This window comes from Mizuhopecten yessoensis, unplaced genomic scaffold (genome assembly GCF_002113885.1).
Source record: "Mizuhopecten yessoensis strain PY_sf001 unplaced genomic scaffold, ASM211388v2 scaffold716275, whole genome shotgun sequence".
Classification (NCBI taxonomy): Eukaryota; Metazoa; Mollusca; class Bivalvia; order Pectinida; family Pectinidae; genus Mizuhopecten; species Mizuhopecten yessoensis.
The window spans coordinates 112,812-130,911 of NW_018480035.1; the positions used below are offsets into that span (position 1 = coordinate 112,812).

Genomic DNA, 18,100 nt, shown 5'->3' on the forward strand with positions numbered 1-18,100 from the left:
CTTTTCCAGCTCAAAATACCACGCATATGCATACGAACAATCACCCATACATACCGTCTCTCATTCACCCATACATACCGTCTCTCATTCACCCGTACATACCGTCTCTCATTCACCCTCCACATAAACAATTATATACATCGAAATTGCTAACACCATTCAAATTTCATTCAGATGTATCAACAAACCTAACAGGGTGTTACAAGGGTCTGGCCGTGAAGGAATCATCATGGTGTTTTTTTTACTTCTACCGCAGATCTGAACCTAACGGACAACTCTACGGACATGTTACACCTCCGTGAATCCATGCTTTGCACCCAGATTGGAGCAGTTTCACATTGATACCCAATTCTTTTGTCGCGAAGACCTCGATGGATATTTGTTACAAATATGCACAAATATCCAAACTGATACAACAGATACAGTACAAATATCAAATAGCCATGTACGATGTGCCTGCAAAACACCAGATGACAGGCATTTTGTATCAGTCCTCTGCCAGAATGGGGGCGAAATGGACAGTAGCATGGACAAGGAACAACATCACATGACTTGTTCGTTGAACAAAGAAGAATTCATACCTGTCAGAGTTGTCGTAAGTAACTGATGGCAACTTACTAAGAGGTCGAAATATGTTACATGGAAAGAAATCGATCTGTATATCAAACTAACAAGACAAACTTCCAGAAGTTGGAATACATTAACCTGGAAATAAAATCTTACCACATATAAACCTTTAGAGATACAGTGATATTATCTCTCATCTATACTACTATCCAATGTGTTTTTTTTAAAAGTTTCACATAATAAATCTGTTTTGAAGATAAGATGTTACGTGATTGCGAAATGTCTTATTCACACGCCATTTCATCTCGGATAATCTCTAATGCTGCCACAGTCCGCTGCACATTTTCGGGTCGGATTAGACTGAAGTCAAACAGGTTTATCACATGTAGGAGGAGGTTTCTGCACAAAAACCTGGTCACGATATCCTGTCCATGTTCCTCAATGAATGTGTCACAGGCCTGGGGTATCTGACAGTCAGCGATGTAGCTACAATAAACCAAAGACAAGACATCATTAGACATAATATCCCTCCTGACTGATAAATCCTCATTATTGTCATTAAGGTGACCTTACTTCTGAAATTACCAAGGGGTCAAGTGTCAACTAAAAGCTGTGTTCGGTATAACATGCTCCATGTATATACCACACAAAAGCTTACAAACCAATTCTTGTTCAGCGAGTTTAATATTTTTTTGGTGTGTAGCATAATTATTTTACATAGGAAATGAAAGTTTGAAGATTATTATTTTACGTCATTAGTTTTCAAAGGTAAGAATGTTAACAATACAAAATCAAAACCCAACTAGAAATATGTCAGGATGACATGAAAGCCACCCCATCATTCTGTATGATCATTTTCCGATATATCATTGACCAAGCTACAACGGAGATATTTCCACCTGTCAATCAAAATGGTAAACAATGACCAGGTGTAAATACATACATGCTGTTCAGGACGCCATGCCAACACATGGAATTAATAAAAAAGCATGTCGCAAATATAACGTAAGCGTTGATTGACACCTCGAATACGGGGAGATCTGCGCGCCAACACGGTCACCTGGCATGGGCAGAACGTGTTATTGGAATATAACGATGTTGTTTTCACAACAATAAGTTTCAGAAAAGATTCAATCTTTTACTTTTTTTGTGTTATGAATTACACTTTTTCAAGTAGTTTTCTGATCATCTGCAAATCCGACTGAATCGGTAATCGATATCATCAGAATGTGTACGCTTAAAAGCACTCACTCCGACGAGGATCGCCAACAGCCAAATTCGCGAGACATGAAGAACACCAAACAATTGTGATTTCAGCAAAAAGATTGTAATGTATTTGGCTGTTTTGAACCCGTTAATATTTATTTTCAAACTCAATCTTTTATCATTATCGGTTCAATTCGGATGGATGTCACCTTGTAAATTCCTGCCGGTTAATAGTATCACACGAGCTTGACTCTTTAGGGTACACAAACTTGCTAACTTCGCCACTTTACCCATGTCGTTTTGACACATTCCTACGGTCAAGATTGAAGAGTTCAGCAAGATTTTACCCAAGAACGACATTTTAACCACAGAGTAATAAATGCGATGCAATTCATCGTTTTGTTTCCCCGATACGCGGTATTTATCAATTCACAATGTAACGTCCTGAAAAGTTGAGCCTACTTTACTCGAGCTTATTTATCCGATTCTATCGTATAATATAACTTAAACTTGGAACTTTTCGTAATTGTTAAATTGGCAATGCAATCAGGGATTATTCAACGAAATTTAGCAGTTTTATTGCTGTGAGCATTTTTCAAGACATTTCCGAAAATCCTCGAAAAATTTACGAGAAATAGTCGCGACCAAGGACTGACTGGTTTTGGATTGTTATTGAGTATCTTGTACACCCCTTTCTTGACACTTTCCTTAAAAAAGTGTGCCCTATACGTAAATATCAACGGTAGTCGTTGGTCGGACATAAAATATCTAAATCAGTCAATAGCAATTTATAATACGACAGTTTATCCCTTCGGGAACCTCAAAGGTGCCTGATTCATACTCGGAACATCTTTAGGTAATATGTAATTCCCGTCGGAAATTTTGAACGCCTTTAGCTTTTATGCTATTCCTGTTAAAAAAAGGAAATCGATATCCGAGTTATCCAAGAGCTAGTAATTAGCGCCTGGTATATTCCCACAGAAGCAATACACTGAACAGCCCAAGACAACAGAGGTCAAAATCTGGGACTGAAACTGAAATTAATAGTCCCCACTTGGGTTGCCCCAGGGGTGACTAAAAATGTCTAAATACTTACTCGTGTTTCATTATATGCAGATTCCAAAGTTTCATCAGTTCTTTTTCACCTTCATTGACATCTGTGAACTCATCTATCATCTACAAAAAAAGATTAATGGATTATATATTAAGTAAGTTTTAATAGATGTACAATGTAATACTAGTGTAGTGTAACCTTGTTAAACTGAATATTTTAACTTCTTGGATTTAAAAAAAAAAATAAAAATTCGGATTTAATATCGAAAATGGAATTGAATATCTCAGTACTTACTAAAAGCTCCTACAAAACATTTGGAGTACTGAATACAGGGACACTTTCACCCAGTGTTAACTTTGCCCTTTAAATTTGATTTCTATGATTATCATGTTTATGAATGAAAATTTACTTCATGAGAAATGCTGAAATATGTTAAACTAGAGGCCCGATGGGCCTGCATCGCTCACCTGGTATGAATCTCACACTTGTAATCTTAAAAAGTGGACTAAAATACATCTACAGGCAGAATATCAGTGTTTAATTCATAAGAATCTATTAAAAGATTTACACATGATGCCTGTGTCCTTGAATGTTGAACAAGGACATTAGGTTGAAAGTGGGTCAAGCTCATTCATTTGAACAAACTTGGTAGCCCTTCATCCCAGCATGCTACAGGCCCAATATCAGTACCCTTGGCCTTTTGGTTATTGAGAAGAAGTCGTTTGAAGATTTTAAGACATCTGACCCCAGTGACCTTCAAAGTGGGTCAAGGTCATTCATTTGAACAAACTTGGTAGCCTTTCAACACAACATGCTACTGGCCAAATAGCATAATCCTAGGTTTTTCGGTTATTGAGAAGAAGTTGTTTAAAGGTTTTTAACATATTTGACCCCTGTGACCTTGAATATATATAAAGGTCATTCATTTGAACAAGCTTAGTAGCCCTTCATCCTACCATATAACAGGCCAAATATCAATATCCTAGGTCTCTTAGTTAGGGCTGTTCCAGAAAAAAAGACATCCCCCCCTGGGACGGCAAACTTTTTTTGTTAACGTGGGTGGTTGAAAATTGAATAAAATCGTAGTTATTGGTTGTTGTTGTTGTTGTATTTTTGTTTCTGTGGGTCGTTGTACGTTGGAGAAATAAAAAAAAATGTTTAAAAAATAAGTAAAACCTGATTAATTAATTTACATGGTGGTGTGATATGAAAATATCTGGTTGAAGCTCGGATGTAGATTTGCGTTATTGAAATACGTGCTGAAACTTTGGCAGCGTGACATTACTGTATCGCTTGCAAGTCGCTTCCGGTATGTGGGTCAAGGGACGCAACTCCTATGATAAAAAAAATCAATCTTGATAGAGGGCGCTGTTATCACTCTTCACAAAAATGGCTGCCCATTCGCGTGGTTGGAGCCCGGAAGATGTGGGAAGATGGATGGCGAGGCATGGTTTAGGCCAATTTTCCGCCTCGTTTATCGGTAAGAACATTATTAATGTGATGCTGACAGATTATAATACTATGTTCTTTCATAAATTATGTTGAACGATAACATGACCCGCCATTACTTGATCGATCTGTTTACATTAAAACGCTGTCACTTCACACGTGGTCAGACTGGGCATTTCNAAGACAATTGACCCCTGTGACCTTGAAAATGGATGAAGGTCATTCATTTCAACCAACTTGGTAGCCCTTCATCCCAGTTTGCTTCTGGCCAAATATCATCATCCTGCAACTTTTGGTTATTCAGAAGAAGTTGTTTAAAAGTTTTTAACATATTTATTTCATCCCTGTGACCTTGAAGATAGGTGAAGGTCATTTATTTGAACAAACTTGGTAGCCCTTCATCCCAGTTTGCTTCTGGCCAAATATCATCATCCTAGGCCTTTTGGTTATTGAGAAGACGTTGTATAAATTAAAATATTGACGCCTGACGCTGCACCATGGCATAAGCTCACTTGGCCCTTTAGGCCAGGTGAGCTAAAAACAAAGTGAAAACATAAAAATAGAAAATATGACATTTAATGATGCTAACTTTTAAAACTAAAACTATGAAAGTTTGTATGCATTTCATTTTTTTTTTATCATTGATGAAAACCCCATTTTTTTTCTTGTCAAGATCTCTTCTACTATAAGCTTCATTTTGATGAATTTTAAAATACTCATACTGTACTAACCTGGACTGTTTTTTGTCGGAGCCACAACGGATCACTTTCCTCCTCAGTTTCTACATTGATCTCCTGTGGTGTGATAGGTAGGCGTGTCCCAGTTTGATAGTATAATCTGAAAATAATTATTACATAATATAAGCTGATTAAATTCAAAACAAAGTGGCTGAAACCAAAATATTACCAAATATTATTATTCTTTTCAATTTTTTTTTTTTTAAGACTGCACAAGAAGTTGAATTAACTTTGAAATGCTAAGGGTGATATTCCATCTCTATATACCAGTACCTATTGTGTTCTATCCCTATAAACATCATGTGCCATCATTACCTATTGTGTTCTATCCCTATAAACATTATGTGCCATCATTACCTACTGTGTTCTATCCCTATACACATTATGTGCCATCATTACCTATTGTGTCCCTGAACAAGCTGCCTATTCGTTTGATGAATGTCATTTTCGTGGTCCATGAATTCCGTCAAACTTTCCTCTGGTCGATTTGGTCTGAAACAGAATGTCAAATAAATTTTAAAAAAACTTGTTACTTACTATGTTAAATTGAATACTCATCAAAATGAATCAAGCAGAAGTACTGAAGAGGAATGATGAGTTTTATCACAGACTTTAATTTCATTTTTTTTTCAATTTTAATTTTAAATACTTTTAACAGGGTTGTTTAAGTATCTTTTTTTGCTCCATTTCAACTCCTGGATCAGCATTGAGCCAGAATAGCATGTTCCTTCCATACTGGGAACTCTTATTGGCGAAATTGGAAAATGGGATACAGATACAAAGAAATCTGGGAAAATCCATTTATAAAGAGATAATAGTTCTTAAAGGACCAATATTTCTCATCTCCGAGGAGAACTACCTATTTTTGTTCCATCCCTATATTAACAGAGTGTTCATATAACAAACAACAGATCTACATAGTGACATACCTGTAAACAATGACGTGTGTGACTGGCGTACGTCGTACAGGTCCGTTCCGACTAAAGGCGTAACCTATGTGACTATGTAGATCCTGAGGACTGCCAGCGTACGCTCCATCGTAGCGCTCGTTAATCGACACATCCACCATAGCACCTTTTGGATGAGGCTGTAAAAACAGGACAATTAGTTCTATTGATTCCAACACAGGGGGCATTGTGTCTACCAAAGAATTTTACAAATGAGATTGTGATGAAAATTATATTCTTACAACCTTTTCATTTTTAGACATTTCAAGATTATAGATGAATCAAAACAAATAATGTAAAACTAAACACGGACAGATCAGCAAGGGCCCTGCCATTTGCCCAACCATATCCCCATGGTCTATTTTTAGTAACAGTGACCTTGACTTGACTCTAAAAACCCGTATTGTACGTCTACATAACACAGTGTATCACCATGTCAAATTTCAAAAAGATTCGTCCTTTGGATTCTGAGACTATCTCTGGATACGAAACGTTGGATGGTTGGACAGACGGACACCATGATTACTATAGGGCACCAGCATCTCTGATTCAGGGCCCCGATAATGATGTGCAGCTTAGCTGAGTTAACTTCAAATCACAATGAACAACTTGATTTGACACAGTATTATTTCACACTTACGTGTGACAAGACTAATAATATGTAGTGCTGAATTTGTGGTTTTGAGACAGTTCAGTTTTTCGACAAAAAAAAATTCTACTGCTATGTAGAATTAGTGAATTTGTTTTACTGCTAAAGAAATGAAATGAAATTGCTGTGAAAATAACTATATGCATACACATACAAAATTGATTTCACATGAGGCGTCATGTGCAGAGCCTCTGGAAAAAAAGAGCTCCTCGCTAGATTAATTCTGGAACTGGCAGAAAGGCCATTATTACACTATTGATCAAGATCAATAACTATAAGGAACCAACCAAGTGTACAGTGTTGTTTTGCCATGAAGCTTACCACATATATAAAGTTAAACCGTGCGTGACAGAGGCGTAGATGTTTGAAGAGGTTGTACAGCTGCATACAGTTGAGCGAACACCACGGACAGTGAAGGTCGTCCTTGGCTTCGGTTTGCTGCCTAGAATTGTTGTTATATAAAAATTGATAAAACATACGTGTGCGCTTCTTTGGCGTTGTTTGATAGGCATCTTTTGGAGAGGTTTTCATCCCTGCAAAAAAAAGTTGTAAAATGTAGATAAAAACCGAAAATATTTATTTGCTTTAAAACATTGAAAGTTACTTGCGTCTTTTGCAGTGATTTTCTCCCTCTTTTCAACAGGGGTCTGTGCCTTAGGACATTGGGAAATTACAGCAGAAAATATCAAGGATAAGGGGCTTTTATAAGGCCCCTAGTTCACCTAAAAATACCACTGTTTTGGAAAGGATTACATTCCAATATAGAAAGAGATGAGACATTTTTTTTGTTACAAAACTGTATTTTTCAGCAATTATGGGCCCTTTAGAGATTTCTAACATTTTGAAATTATCCCCAATAACAGTTATGTTGGAAAGATCATTAATAATATCATAACCTGTAGGACAATGGATAAGCTCCCTGATAACTAAAATGTCTGAAAAACAGATCCCCATGGCAGAGATGATTTTTCTGTAATAAGAATTTATATCTAACACATTTCTTCTGCATATAACTCATTATAATTACTATAGTAAGTTGGTAACTACACGACAGAAAAATGTCAAATACATTGAACTCATCTTTGTTCGAAATACAACACAGAGTGATGGTACTCTCTACCTTAATATTACTATGTTTCTTTGTGGGGTTGAGAAAATAGTGACCTCTTTATACGATGCAGTGGGCCAGTTCTAAATCGAGATGAGGGGGCTCATAAACTCTTGCACATCTATGACCGAGTATTAAACAAAGCGTAGCTGAATCGAGTCATTTCCGTACATATGTAACAACTTATTGTACATACGCTTACAGCATAGCCGAATCGACATCGATTTCCGGACAACTCGTACATATTTTACACCTTTGTGTACATATGCTTCGCTGGTCATTTGTCTGATGAAGGTGACAGAGTACATACCATACCGGTCATCGAAACGTCACATATAAACACTTCTTGGTTGTGCTACATGAATCTTTTCACAAAAAATAGTGACCTCTTAAGAAAATGGACTGCTTGATAGTGGGTAGGTCACTCAAGCCGATTTGACTAAAGACAATACATACCTGAGTTACAATTGGACATTATATGGTTGGAATATTGATTGTTGCTGAGGAATTCCTGGTGAGCGTCCAGCATGCCTGAGTTATCGTGGAGATCCTGAGCAGTGTCTGTCCAGCTGATGGTGAAACGCAGCGTGGGATAGGTATTAAATACCTCAAAGGCACCGACAGCCTGGAGTACAAAGGCACATCAATGAACTTATCAGTCAATCACACACACATTTGCCCGTTTTTGTATTTCACTCAGAATGTCCAGTAATGTGACAAGACAGAGAAATACCTATCACAGGCTTAAAATGACACTACCTCACATATCAAATCTGTGATCTGTGTTAGTGCTACTGTGATCTGTGTTAGCGTTTTCTCTCGGAGGTATGATCGTCTTCCCTACACATAACCACTATTAAAGTAATACTACGGATTTTTTTTTTTTAATTTCAAATGCAACATTTGTTTTCTTCTTAACTGTTTTATATTGGCATGCTGTAATTTTTTTCATCATTGCAACATCAGACACTGAAAACATTGCTGCTGGCCAAGTGCTGATTGTTTTCTCATGGAAGAAACTTTTTGATTTTTTGTGAAACTTTCTGAAACAGAAGGTGGTTGATAACAAGTTGACTGGCTTTTACATGGAATACCCGTCAGAGCAAGCTGAAAACTGTTAGCTCACTGCCACGTGCCTCTGCACATGTACCAAGATATACCTTGCCATCCATTATGGTTTCCCAGGACGCTTGTTTCTTCGGAAGGACTTTCGCTTGAAGATCTTTGATAACGATTTCGTAGTCCCCGTCACTTAGCTGGCACCTCTTCTTTCTGTCGTATATCACAAGTTCTGACCCATAGACGATGGAGGTGTTGTAAGACTGACCGTTCTTTCTCTTCTTATTCACCGGTTCTTCTGTAAAATAAAGGACATTTTGAGAAATACATTTATTTATAGATTCAATATCAAATTCTATGGGACAGAGTTATGATTAGCACTTTGTCCTAAGCTTGATTCTAAATTCAGTGTGCTTGCAGAAAACATGTTTCATAGTAGTATCATAACGATAGGAACTGAATAGGGAATACACTTTATAAGGCAAATATTGATAGGCAATGGGTTTAAAATCAAACAGTAGCTAATTGGAAGTAGTAAACTAATTGATGATTGACTACATGATGGGTTTACAATTTTAAGGGGATGAATACCTAAATAAGTGACAACACTATCTTAAATCAATGGACAGCTTGTTAAAGTTCTGTACATGCTTTTAAGCTTATGATGAATGGATTACAAACAAATTTTATGTATATTTTTATTTTTTTCTCTACGTTCTCATGAACCATATATAATAAAACCCATAAAACCCATAAAAACAAATGACTTTCAATGCAAACTTTACATTGCGTGATTTGACACTTGAGTGAAGTAATGAAGTGACTATGTCAAATATGAAATTTGTAATCAATGATCGGAATTGGAAAGGGCAAAGTGGCCATTTTGTTTATTATAATCAATTGTCATTACCACTATAAACGGTAAACTGTTCACATTCTTTTCATTTTAACATTATTTTTTCGATACATCTTCTGTTGTAAAATTTACCGTGATCACTGGAGTCGCCATTGCACATGCCATTTGTGTGTTCAGGAGTGACAGGACAGGTCACACTGAGCAGTAAGGCGAAGGACTTGACCGAGTGGCCGTTGTGTTGGACAAAATGGTCCTTTGGCACGGAGACTGTGGCCACCGGTCGGCTGGGAATGCCGTTTACATTGGTCGGATTAACAGACACCTGGACCTTTCCTAGACTAGTCTTCATCACCGGTGACGAGGCGTCCTACAAAACATTCAAAAGGAACACATAACATCAACATCCTACGAAAACATTCAAAGTAACAGAGCATATAACATTGTGTAAAACATTAAATGTTATTGAGTAAACATTAACATCCTCCGAAACATTCAAAGTAACAAGGACATAACATTGTGTTAAACTTTCAATGTTATTGAGTAAACATCAACATCCTCCCAAACATTCAAAACAACAAGGACATAACATTGTGTTAAACATTCAATGCTATTGAGTAAACATCAACATCCTCCGAAACATTCGAAGTAACAAGGACATAACATTGGGTTAAACATTCAATGTTATTGAGTAAACATCAACATCCTCCCAAACATTCAAAACAACAAGGACATAACATTGTGTTAAACATTCAATGTTATTCAGTAAACATCAACATCCTCCGAAACATTCAAAGCAACAAGGACATAACATTGTGTTAAAAATTCAATGTTATTTAGAAAACATCAACATCCTCCGAAACATTCAAAGCAACAAGGAAATAACATTGTGTTAAACATTCAATGTTATTGAGTAAACATCAACATCCTCCGAAACATTCAAAGCAACAAGGACATAACATTGTGTTAAACATTCAATGTTATGGAGTAAACATCAACATATGCTACAAAACATTCAACAACTGTACAGAATAACCTTCAACATGCTATGAATAGTTTCAGTGACAACCATTTGCAGATTTTAAATCATAATAATAGTTTATCTATTTTACTATATACTTTCAACAAGTCGGCCTACAAAATATTCAAGTAGCAAAAATTAACATCATATTTTGATCATCTTTCATCAAATTTCAATTGTCTTGTATTTTCTAACACCCTTAATAAGTATGGCATCTGTATTCAGAAGTTCATCCTCTATACTCCTGGGGTTACTCACTTACGCTCTCTGTACCCAGGGAATTTGTCATAGCAAAATTGAAGACTCGGTGTAATTAAGACAAAAATGCTAGTTTGGTCCTTTGATGTGTAATCTTCAAAGGACAGAAATCAGCAGGGTTTTTTTTATAGCTTGCTGTGTGCCTTCAATTTTGCTATGACATGTTCCAGGGTGCAGAGAGCGAAAGTGAGCATAGTCCCTTGAGTATCGAGGATGTCAGAAGTTCCAATATTGATATTTTTACAAATATTTCATTCCATTTGTTTCTGACACGGAAATCACATCATTCAGATCTACACGAGTTGACAAGGTAAATCAATTTGGAAAATCCCTGGAAGAAATTTCACTACATCACAGTATAAACATATACGTATAAAATAGTCTTGGCTGATAGTGTTACATGTAGTACATACCTTTCGTTTTTTGTGGCAGATTTTCAGAAGTGTCACTTCTACATCCACGGCGTCTCTATCATAATCTGTCGAGTAAATAACATTATCATAATAACTGGTGATGTCGAGTAAATAACATTATCACAATAACTGGTGATGTAGAGTAAATGACATTATCATAATAACTGGTGATGTCGAATAAATAACATTATCATAATAACTGGTGATGTCGAGTAAATAACATCATAATAACTGGTGATGTCGGGTAAATAACATTATCACAATAACTGGTGATGTCGAGTAAATAACATTATCATAATAACTGGTGATGTCGAGTAAATAACATTATCATAATAACTGGTGATGTCGAGTAAATAACATTATCATTATAATAACTGGTGACATTTTCAAAGCAGTAGTATCAATATCAGTATTCATCATGTTACAGTCCTCATAAAATCATTTAACTTCTCATAACAACATCATCGGTTCTCATAATATCAACATTAGATCCGATAATATAGATCTATATCGCTTCTCATTATTAAATATCAAAATCAGTCCTCATATCATCAATATTAGTTCCCATAACCTCAAATCGGAGATGTTAACTCTTTGATTTGGTAAGTTCAAATGCAACTTTAGGGGTTAATGGGTTAATTATCATTATGCATAAATCTATTTCACGAATATTTTAATCACCAATATTGAGGGTCTGATTTTTTTCTGAGAACAAGAATATTTTTATCAAAGTTTAAATTCAATTAAAATAATACTTTAAAAACAAAATTTTCATTATTACCTACCTTCATCAATATTGAAAGCACTAAAGTTCAGGTTCATAAATTGTGACTTGTAACTGCAAATATACAGAAATCAAATTAATTAAGCAACATCTTTGTTTTTAAATCCAATTGTTGTTTTATTTCTAATTCTAAATTAACCTAAAGGATTCTGAGTACAAATGTAATGCATCATGTTCTCTGAAATACAAGCTTTATTACACTATGAGAAAAGAATTTTTCAACAATTATTGGAAAGGGATGAGACGTTCAAAAACAGTGGATTTCAGAGCGGGTTTTTTGGGTGTTCGGGTCATTACCACAATGGTTTCTCCAAAAGGAGGGGGGGGGGGGGGGGGGGGGGGATTATGTACAGAAAATGTCAGAAGTCTGAACAAAATCAAACCAAAGAAATGAAGATAAACACAAAATTTAACCAAAGTCAGCGTAGCAGAAATATATGTCACAATGACCCACATTGACCTCCTCAAAGAATCAAGATGTATTAAGATGCATCCATGTACATGTACAGTATATAGTTTGACGTCTGTTGGACTTTTGCTAGCATAAAGAGTAATTAAGCTCACAAATGCAAGGTCAAACCAAGATGATGCAAGTCATACAGGAGAAACCTTGGTGAAATGCTGATTGAGACATGTAAAGTATGTGGTACCTACTTATCTGTTTCTGAAGTCCTTCTGGTTTTGTCTTCTAGTGAGCTAAGCATCGTGTCAATTTTGAAATGTTTTCTGAAAGAAAAAGTGATTTTTTCAACATAGTTTCAACATAGTTTCAACATTCATAAAATATGTCCCATTATTATCAAGTTTATCCAAAATTATGTTGATGAGAATGTTTTAATGTTGTAAATCATGGGGCTAAACACTTACTAATAAAAAATATACTGAGCTATTTCCCCCCCCACCNATCATGCTTTTTGAGTGTAATATTTTCCCAAAGTCACAAGCCCTTGTAGAAAGGAGGTAGAAAAATCACTGCACCAATTTAAATATATGAAATATAAAGTCAGTTCAGAAATTCACTTAATTATTTTCCAAACCTTTTCTTAGTTCTGGCTGTTCTTCTTTGTTTCATGTAAGTCAGTGTGCGATGCAGGAATATTGGCTAGAAAAATAGAGGAATTATTATTCTATAAGTTAGGTAACATACACAAAAATAATTAAAGTCATTTAAGTGGAAAACACAGGTTACAGTGACCTACATAATACAGGTTACAGTGACCTACATCTGCTATATAATAGCAGTAATGAAGATGTGTTCACAATTGTATTCACAGAATTTTGGTGGGCCAATATAGCCCCCTTTAAAATTTTATTCATGCCTTGGAAATTAGGCTCCAGAAGGGAGAGAGAGGGAAGGAAATTAATTGGTCCACTTTTAAAATAACCACAGACGTCCGATGAAGCGATATATAGTTATACACATCTCAATAAATATGATAATTTGATTATTTTTGCACTTACTGAAGCTATATTTCTTGTGCGTAGATATCTGTATATTTGTGTAGGTTCTGAAATTTAAAAAAGTGAAAATATTAAACACTTGTATGGCTATTTGATTAAGGCAAACATTACAAAACATCTAGATATATGGGTTCCTAAATGAATGACATTGGTGATTACAAACACAAACCCTGTTTATAATTTCAACATTTAGAGTACTAGCCTGCACTGTCACTCTATTTAGATTAAGTAAATATTGAAAATGTCCACATGGCCAAAGATAAAATCTACTAGCCCCAGCAGGCATAGATTCAGATTGTTTTATTCCTTGTGTAAGACACATCGGAGAGAAGACATACAAATAGTACAGTATAATACAAATTAACAATGATACATGTATACAATAATAGTCAAATGCAATATGATGCATATTGTGCAACAGGGCTTTTTCTAGGTAAATTGGGAAAAGGAACCCCCCCCCTTCAATAAAAGACAATATATTGACGAAATTTTCATTCAAATTTTCTTTATTTTCCTATATTTGACTACAAAGGCAGGATTCTAGTTTGTTTGTTCCTGAACTTATTGACCAGAGTCTAGGGCCTCATCAGACAGGTCAGAAGGACCTTCAACACAAATTAGCATCAGATTGGACAAATGTCTCTGTGCTAAACAGCTCCTAAGAGCAGTACACAGCCCTTTCATCGTACTATAGCCTCTTTCCACAGAGGCTGTTGAAGTTGGTACAATGTTCATCAGTTCTAGTAGGGAGGATGCTCTTGGAAACCAGTTCCTCAGAATATCATTCCTCCCGAGGGATAAAAGGAGGTCTTGGGGAGTAAGGCACTCTCCAGTCTGCCTGTAGTCACTACACAAAAACACAATTATTGAAAATTTTATGACTTCTGTCTCGATAGAAAATTGAATTTAGATTTTAATCATTGAAGTTTTTGCATGTACACAATTGAAAATACTATTCTAATTAAAAGATATTAAAATTGGCTGTGTGTTTGGATCTTGTTTCTAGTTTAATTTCAGATGTAAATAATTTAAAATATTTCAATTGAAACTGGATTAACAATTCATTCAATTAATTTTGTACTGTACCTTAGTTATATTGTTCACCATCAATTTCCATCATTCATTCAAGAAAATAAAGTTTGAACTATAACTGTTGTGATTCTGATTATTAATCGCCAGAACTTTCAAAAGTTTGAGGGATTGTCAGCACCCAATGGGCCTGCCGTCCGACACGGATCGTTTTGAACTGCAACATTTGGTTCCGATTCAACAGGATCTAAAGTACCCGACTATTTGAAGAAAGTGTATTCTGCATTGGCTTGCATCTTTTTTTCTTATTGATTTCACATAATACTTGGCATTATGCGAGGACATGTCCAGCAGCTTCAAACATTATCGAACGTATCAACTGATCAACAAGAAAAGGCCAATTAGATGCTTGGTAAAGGCGCTTACTGAAATACTCTACTTTCGAACGCTCTGGTGACTTTGTATATATATGTAGATCAAGAAGAGGCTTTGCGTTTTCATCCCAAAAGAGTTCATTTTTCCTGTCGTCGGTCAACAACCAACAATAACAATGTGTATATTGAATTTTTTGTTCTGAAATTGTTATTTTGGTCATAAAACATGCTTTTCAGGTCCAAATGTGTAATATCACCAGACTTTGGGGATAAACTCCTGAAATTTGGAAAAATGAAGCCCAAATCCCATGGGGAATGGGACTGTATATATTGGCCCCGAGTGACCCTGGGAATGGGACTGTATATATTGGCCCCGAGTGACCCTTGAAAAAGCCCTGTGCAACGGCATACGTGATAACTCATTAATCATGCAGTACAAAATGACATACATCATTTTACACTGAAATACACCAACATCGTAAGGTTCTGATACAGTGAAATCATAACAATAGTATATTACAATGATAATAATATTATGATAACTTTCAATGACGTACGCTACAGGTAATGATAACAGGATTTATTATAGTTACATACATTGTATCGCAATCTAGTAGAACAGTAAAGAACAATAAAATACACTGCCATAGTGTAGTAAATACGATGTTACACCTGACGTTAGTGACAGTGATATTTACTTCCAGATTACAATACAGAGAATACTCGTCGATGTTTCGACACTGTTAATTATGATTGATTTACCATATATTTTATATCACATAGGAAAGTTAATGAACGGGCACAATCATTTATTTTTTACACAATACACATAATACGTACGTATCTTATCAACTATGGTATACCGAAATGTACATTTACCGGAAAAATTGGATAAAATATTAAACAGTGCTATTACGACATATTAAACTTAAAAACAGGAATTTACTTAATTTATTCAATTCCTTAATGTTTTGAGTAGTAAATAGCTGAATCAATTTGAAAACACTTGGTCGTTTGTAATAATAAGGCTCAATAAACGCACACCTGAAGTCGTTATAAAAGTTACACTTTAATATAAAATGAAATTCATCTTCAATATCATTAGAGTTACATAAGTTACAGAATCTCTGATCTCTATGAAGGTTTCTATATCTTCCCTGTTCAATATTTTTAAAAATTATGAGAGCTAAATCTAAAACGAGCTAAAGTCTTTTTATATGAGTTATTATTTGGTTTTATTAAGATTGCACAGAAAAATTATCTATTAGATGTTGATAAAGGAATCCTTTGAGGATATTAGTTAATATTTCCTGCCGGTAAAAGTCAAAGTCTTTGCTCAATGATTGTATCTAGATATTTCTATCATTGCTAACATTGTCCCAAAGGTAAGTTAATCTCCATATGTTGAGTTCAGTGCGGATATTTAAAATCAAATTATCACTTGACAAAAATCTTTCCACGTAACATGTTTATAAAATGCAAATATTCAAAGTTTTTAATTTTAACCAATATTTAAAAATGTTTAGTTTTCTACTTACAGTCAAAGTCAATGGCTATCTTCCTAACTCACAATAAACTAAATTATTACAAGCATTTTCTCGACTCCGAGTAGCCTTTTACAAAAATGAACGTGTTTTCAACATCAAGAGCTTTATGAAAGCCCCATACTTCTGCACTGCAACTTAAGACGCTATTAATATAAGTGTTGAATACAGAACATTGTGTTTTGATATTAAAATTATGATTTTTGAACAATAACAAAGCACATAATATGCCTTATTACCTTGATCTGCAACACGCTTTTGAGTGACATAAAATGTACTGTTGTAATTAAAGAGCATGCCTAGATAATTAAACTGGTCGACGACTTGGAGCTCTTTAGTGTCGAAAAACTATTTTTCGTTGTTTCTTATCCTGCCACCATTCCTTTGAAAACTACTATTTTCGTCTTATCAGTGTTCAAATTGAGTTTGTACTTGTTATTATATAGCCCCAGGCATCTGACTTGTGGAATTAAACACCCTACATAATTATTTTGATACCCCTGAATACTGTCCAACAAGTTTATTATTTTTCATTAAATGTTTTGTCTAATCACTTCAAGTATCAACTGTCAAAATACTTTTTGGAAACTAAAAAGTAATGCAATTATTCAGCTGTCTTTGTATAAAAAAAATGTATATTATCATACATAGATCAATTGATTACAAATGCTGAATTTATACTGTTATTCAAATTAAATTGGGTTTTTCGGTACTGAAAAAATAACGGTAAAACGCGCCAATTGTAACGGACACTATCAATATACACAGCGGACGGTAACACACATGGCAGCTGTAGTGCCAATCGATCGATACCCCGATTACGTACAACATATCGTTACCATCAACAGATGTCAATCATAAAAATCGATACAAGAACCGGTCTATCGAGTGTTTTCAATCAAAATGAAATCGCATCTACTTTAAGCTTAAGTCTTTATTTAATGATACGTTTATAATTCTATATTCGTGTATATTTCATATGTAAACAAATAAGTGTGTAAGTGAAACATGATAATATCTGTACACAAAATTATATTCAACCCGATTAGGAAACTGATAGGCCTAGATCTACATAAATACAACTTCCTGTCTCCAGTTGCGAGAACTGGGACAGCAAAAGCGACGCCGATATGTTTACTTTCAAATGCCTGTAAGAAAAGCTCCCGATCAGCCTCTGCCGACTCATTCTGCGACTCCTGAACACCACTGTTATCCTTCTGACGTTTCCTGTTTTTCATTTTGACCGAAATCCCTTCCCCAGTCGACGATCGGTCGCCTTTCGCGGGAACAGATCATACACAAAGCATCGTGAGATCGAGGCGGACGAGAAACGCTGACGGGAGCACCTGTCTAAACTAGTCGATAAGCGTAGGCGTGCTTTTACCAATCAGGCTAAACTAAGCAATAAAAGGTTTTCATGTCTGTCAGCAGCTGCATTGATTGAGATCAACTTTTTCGTGAGTTTCATCTAAGACCCATAAGAGTGCCAATATGGCTAATACATATACATATGTTATTGTAAAGAAAATGGTCCTACAGTTGGTTGTTACAATCAGTTATTCATGCATTTCTAAATTGTTTACATCT

The 18,100-nt window shown here is 35.3% G+C and overlaps 1 protein-coding gene across 1 annotated transcript; it reads right to left on the minus strand.

Annotated features, from left to right (window-relative positions):
* Positions 1-235: 235 nt before the first annotated feature.
* On the minus strand, positions 236-17,842 carry LOC110442519 (polycomb protein SUZ12-like). Its single transcript, XM_021486165.1, has 15 exons — positions 17,652-17,842; positions 13,567-13,613; positions 13,143-13,207; positions 12,760-12,831; positions 12,107-12,159; positions 11,322-11,386; positions 9,765-9,999; positions 8,878-9,074; positions 8,174-8,342; positions 6,931-7,142; positions 5,943-6,100; positions 5,413-5,505; positions 5,008-5,113; positions 2,870-2,949; positions 236-1,053 (listed from the first exon to the last, which is right to left on the minus strand). Exons 1-15 carry the CDS (start codon positions 17,749-17,751, stop codon positions 852-854), a joined length of 1,854 nt encoding a protein of 617 aa, XP_021341840.1. The 5' UTR covers positions 17,752-17,842; the 3' UTR covers positions 236-851.
* Positions 17,843-18,100: the final 258 nt, after the last annotated feature.

Bases quoted from the DNA above. Each gene is read 5' to 3' on its own strand.
- LOC110442519 (XM_021486165.1), bottom strand. From the start codon at position 17,751: ATGAAAAACAGGAAACGTCAGAAGGATAACAGTGGTGTTCAGGAGTCG. The intron at 8,343-8,877 runs GTATATCTTGGT...TTTGTACTCCAG, and splicing joins AAACCATAATGGATGGCAAG to GCTGTCGGTGCCTTTGAGGT. The intron at 7,143-8,173 runs GTATGTATTGTC...TTTTTTTTGCAG, and splicing joins AATGTCCAATTGTAACTCAG to GGATGAAAACCTCTCCAAAA.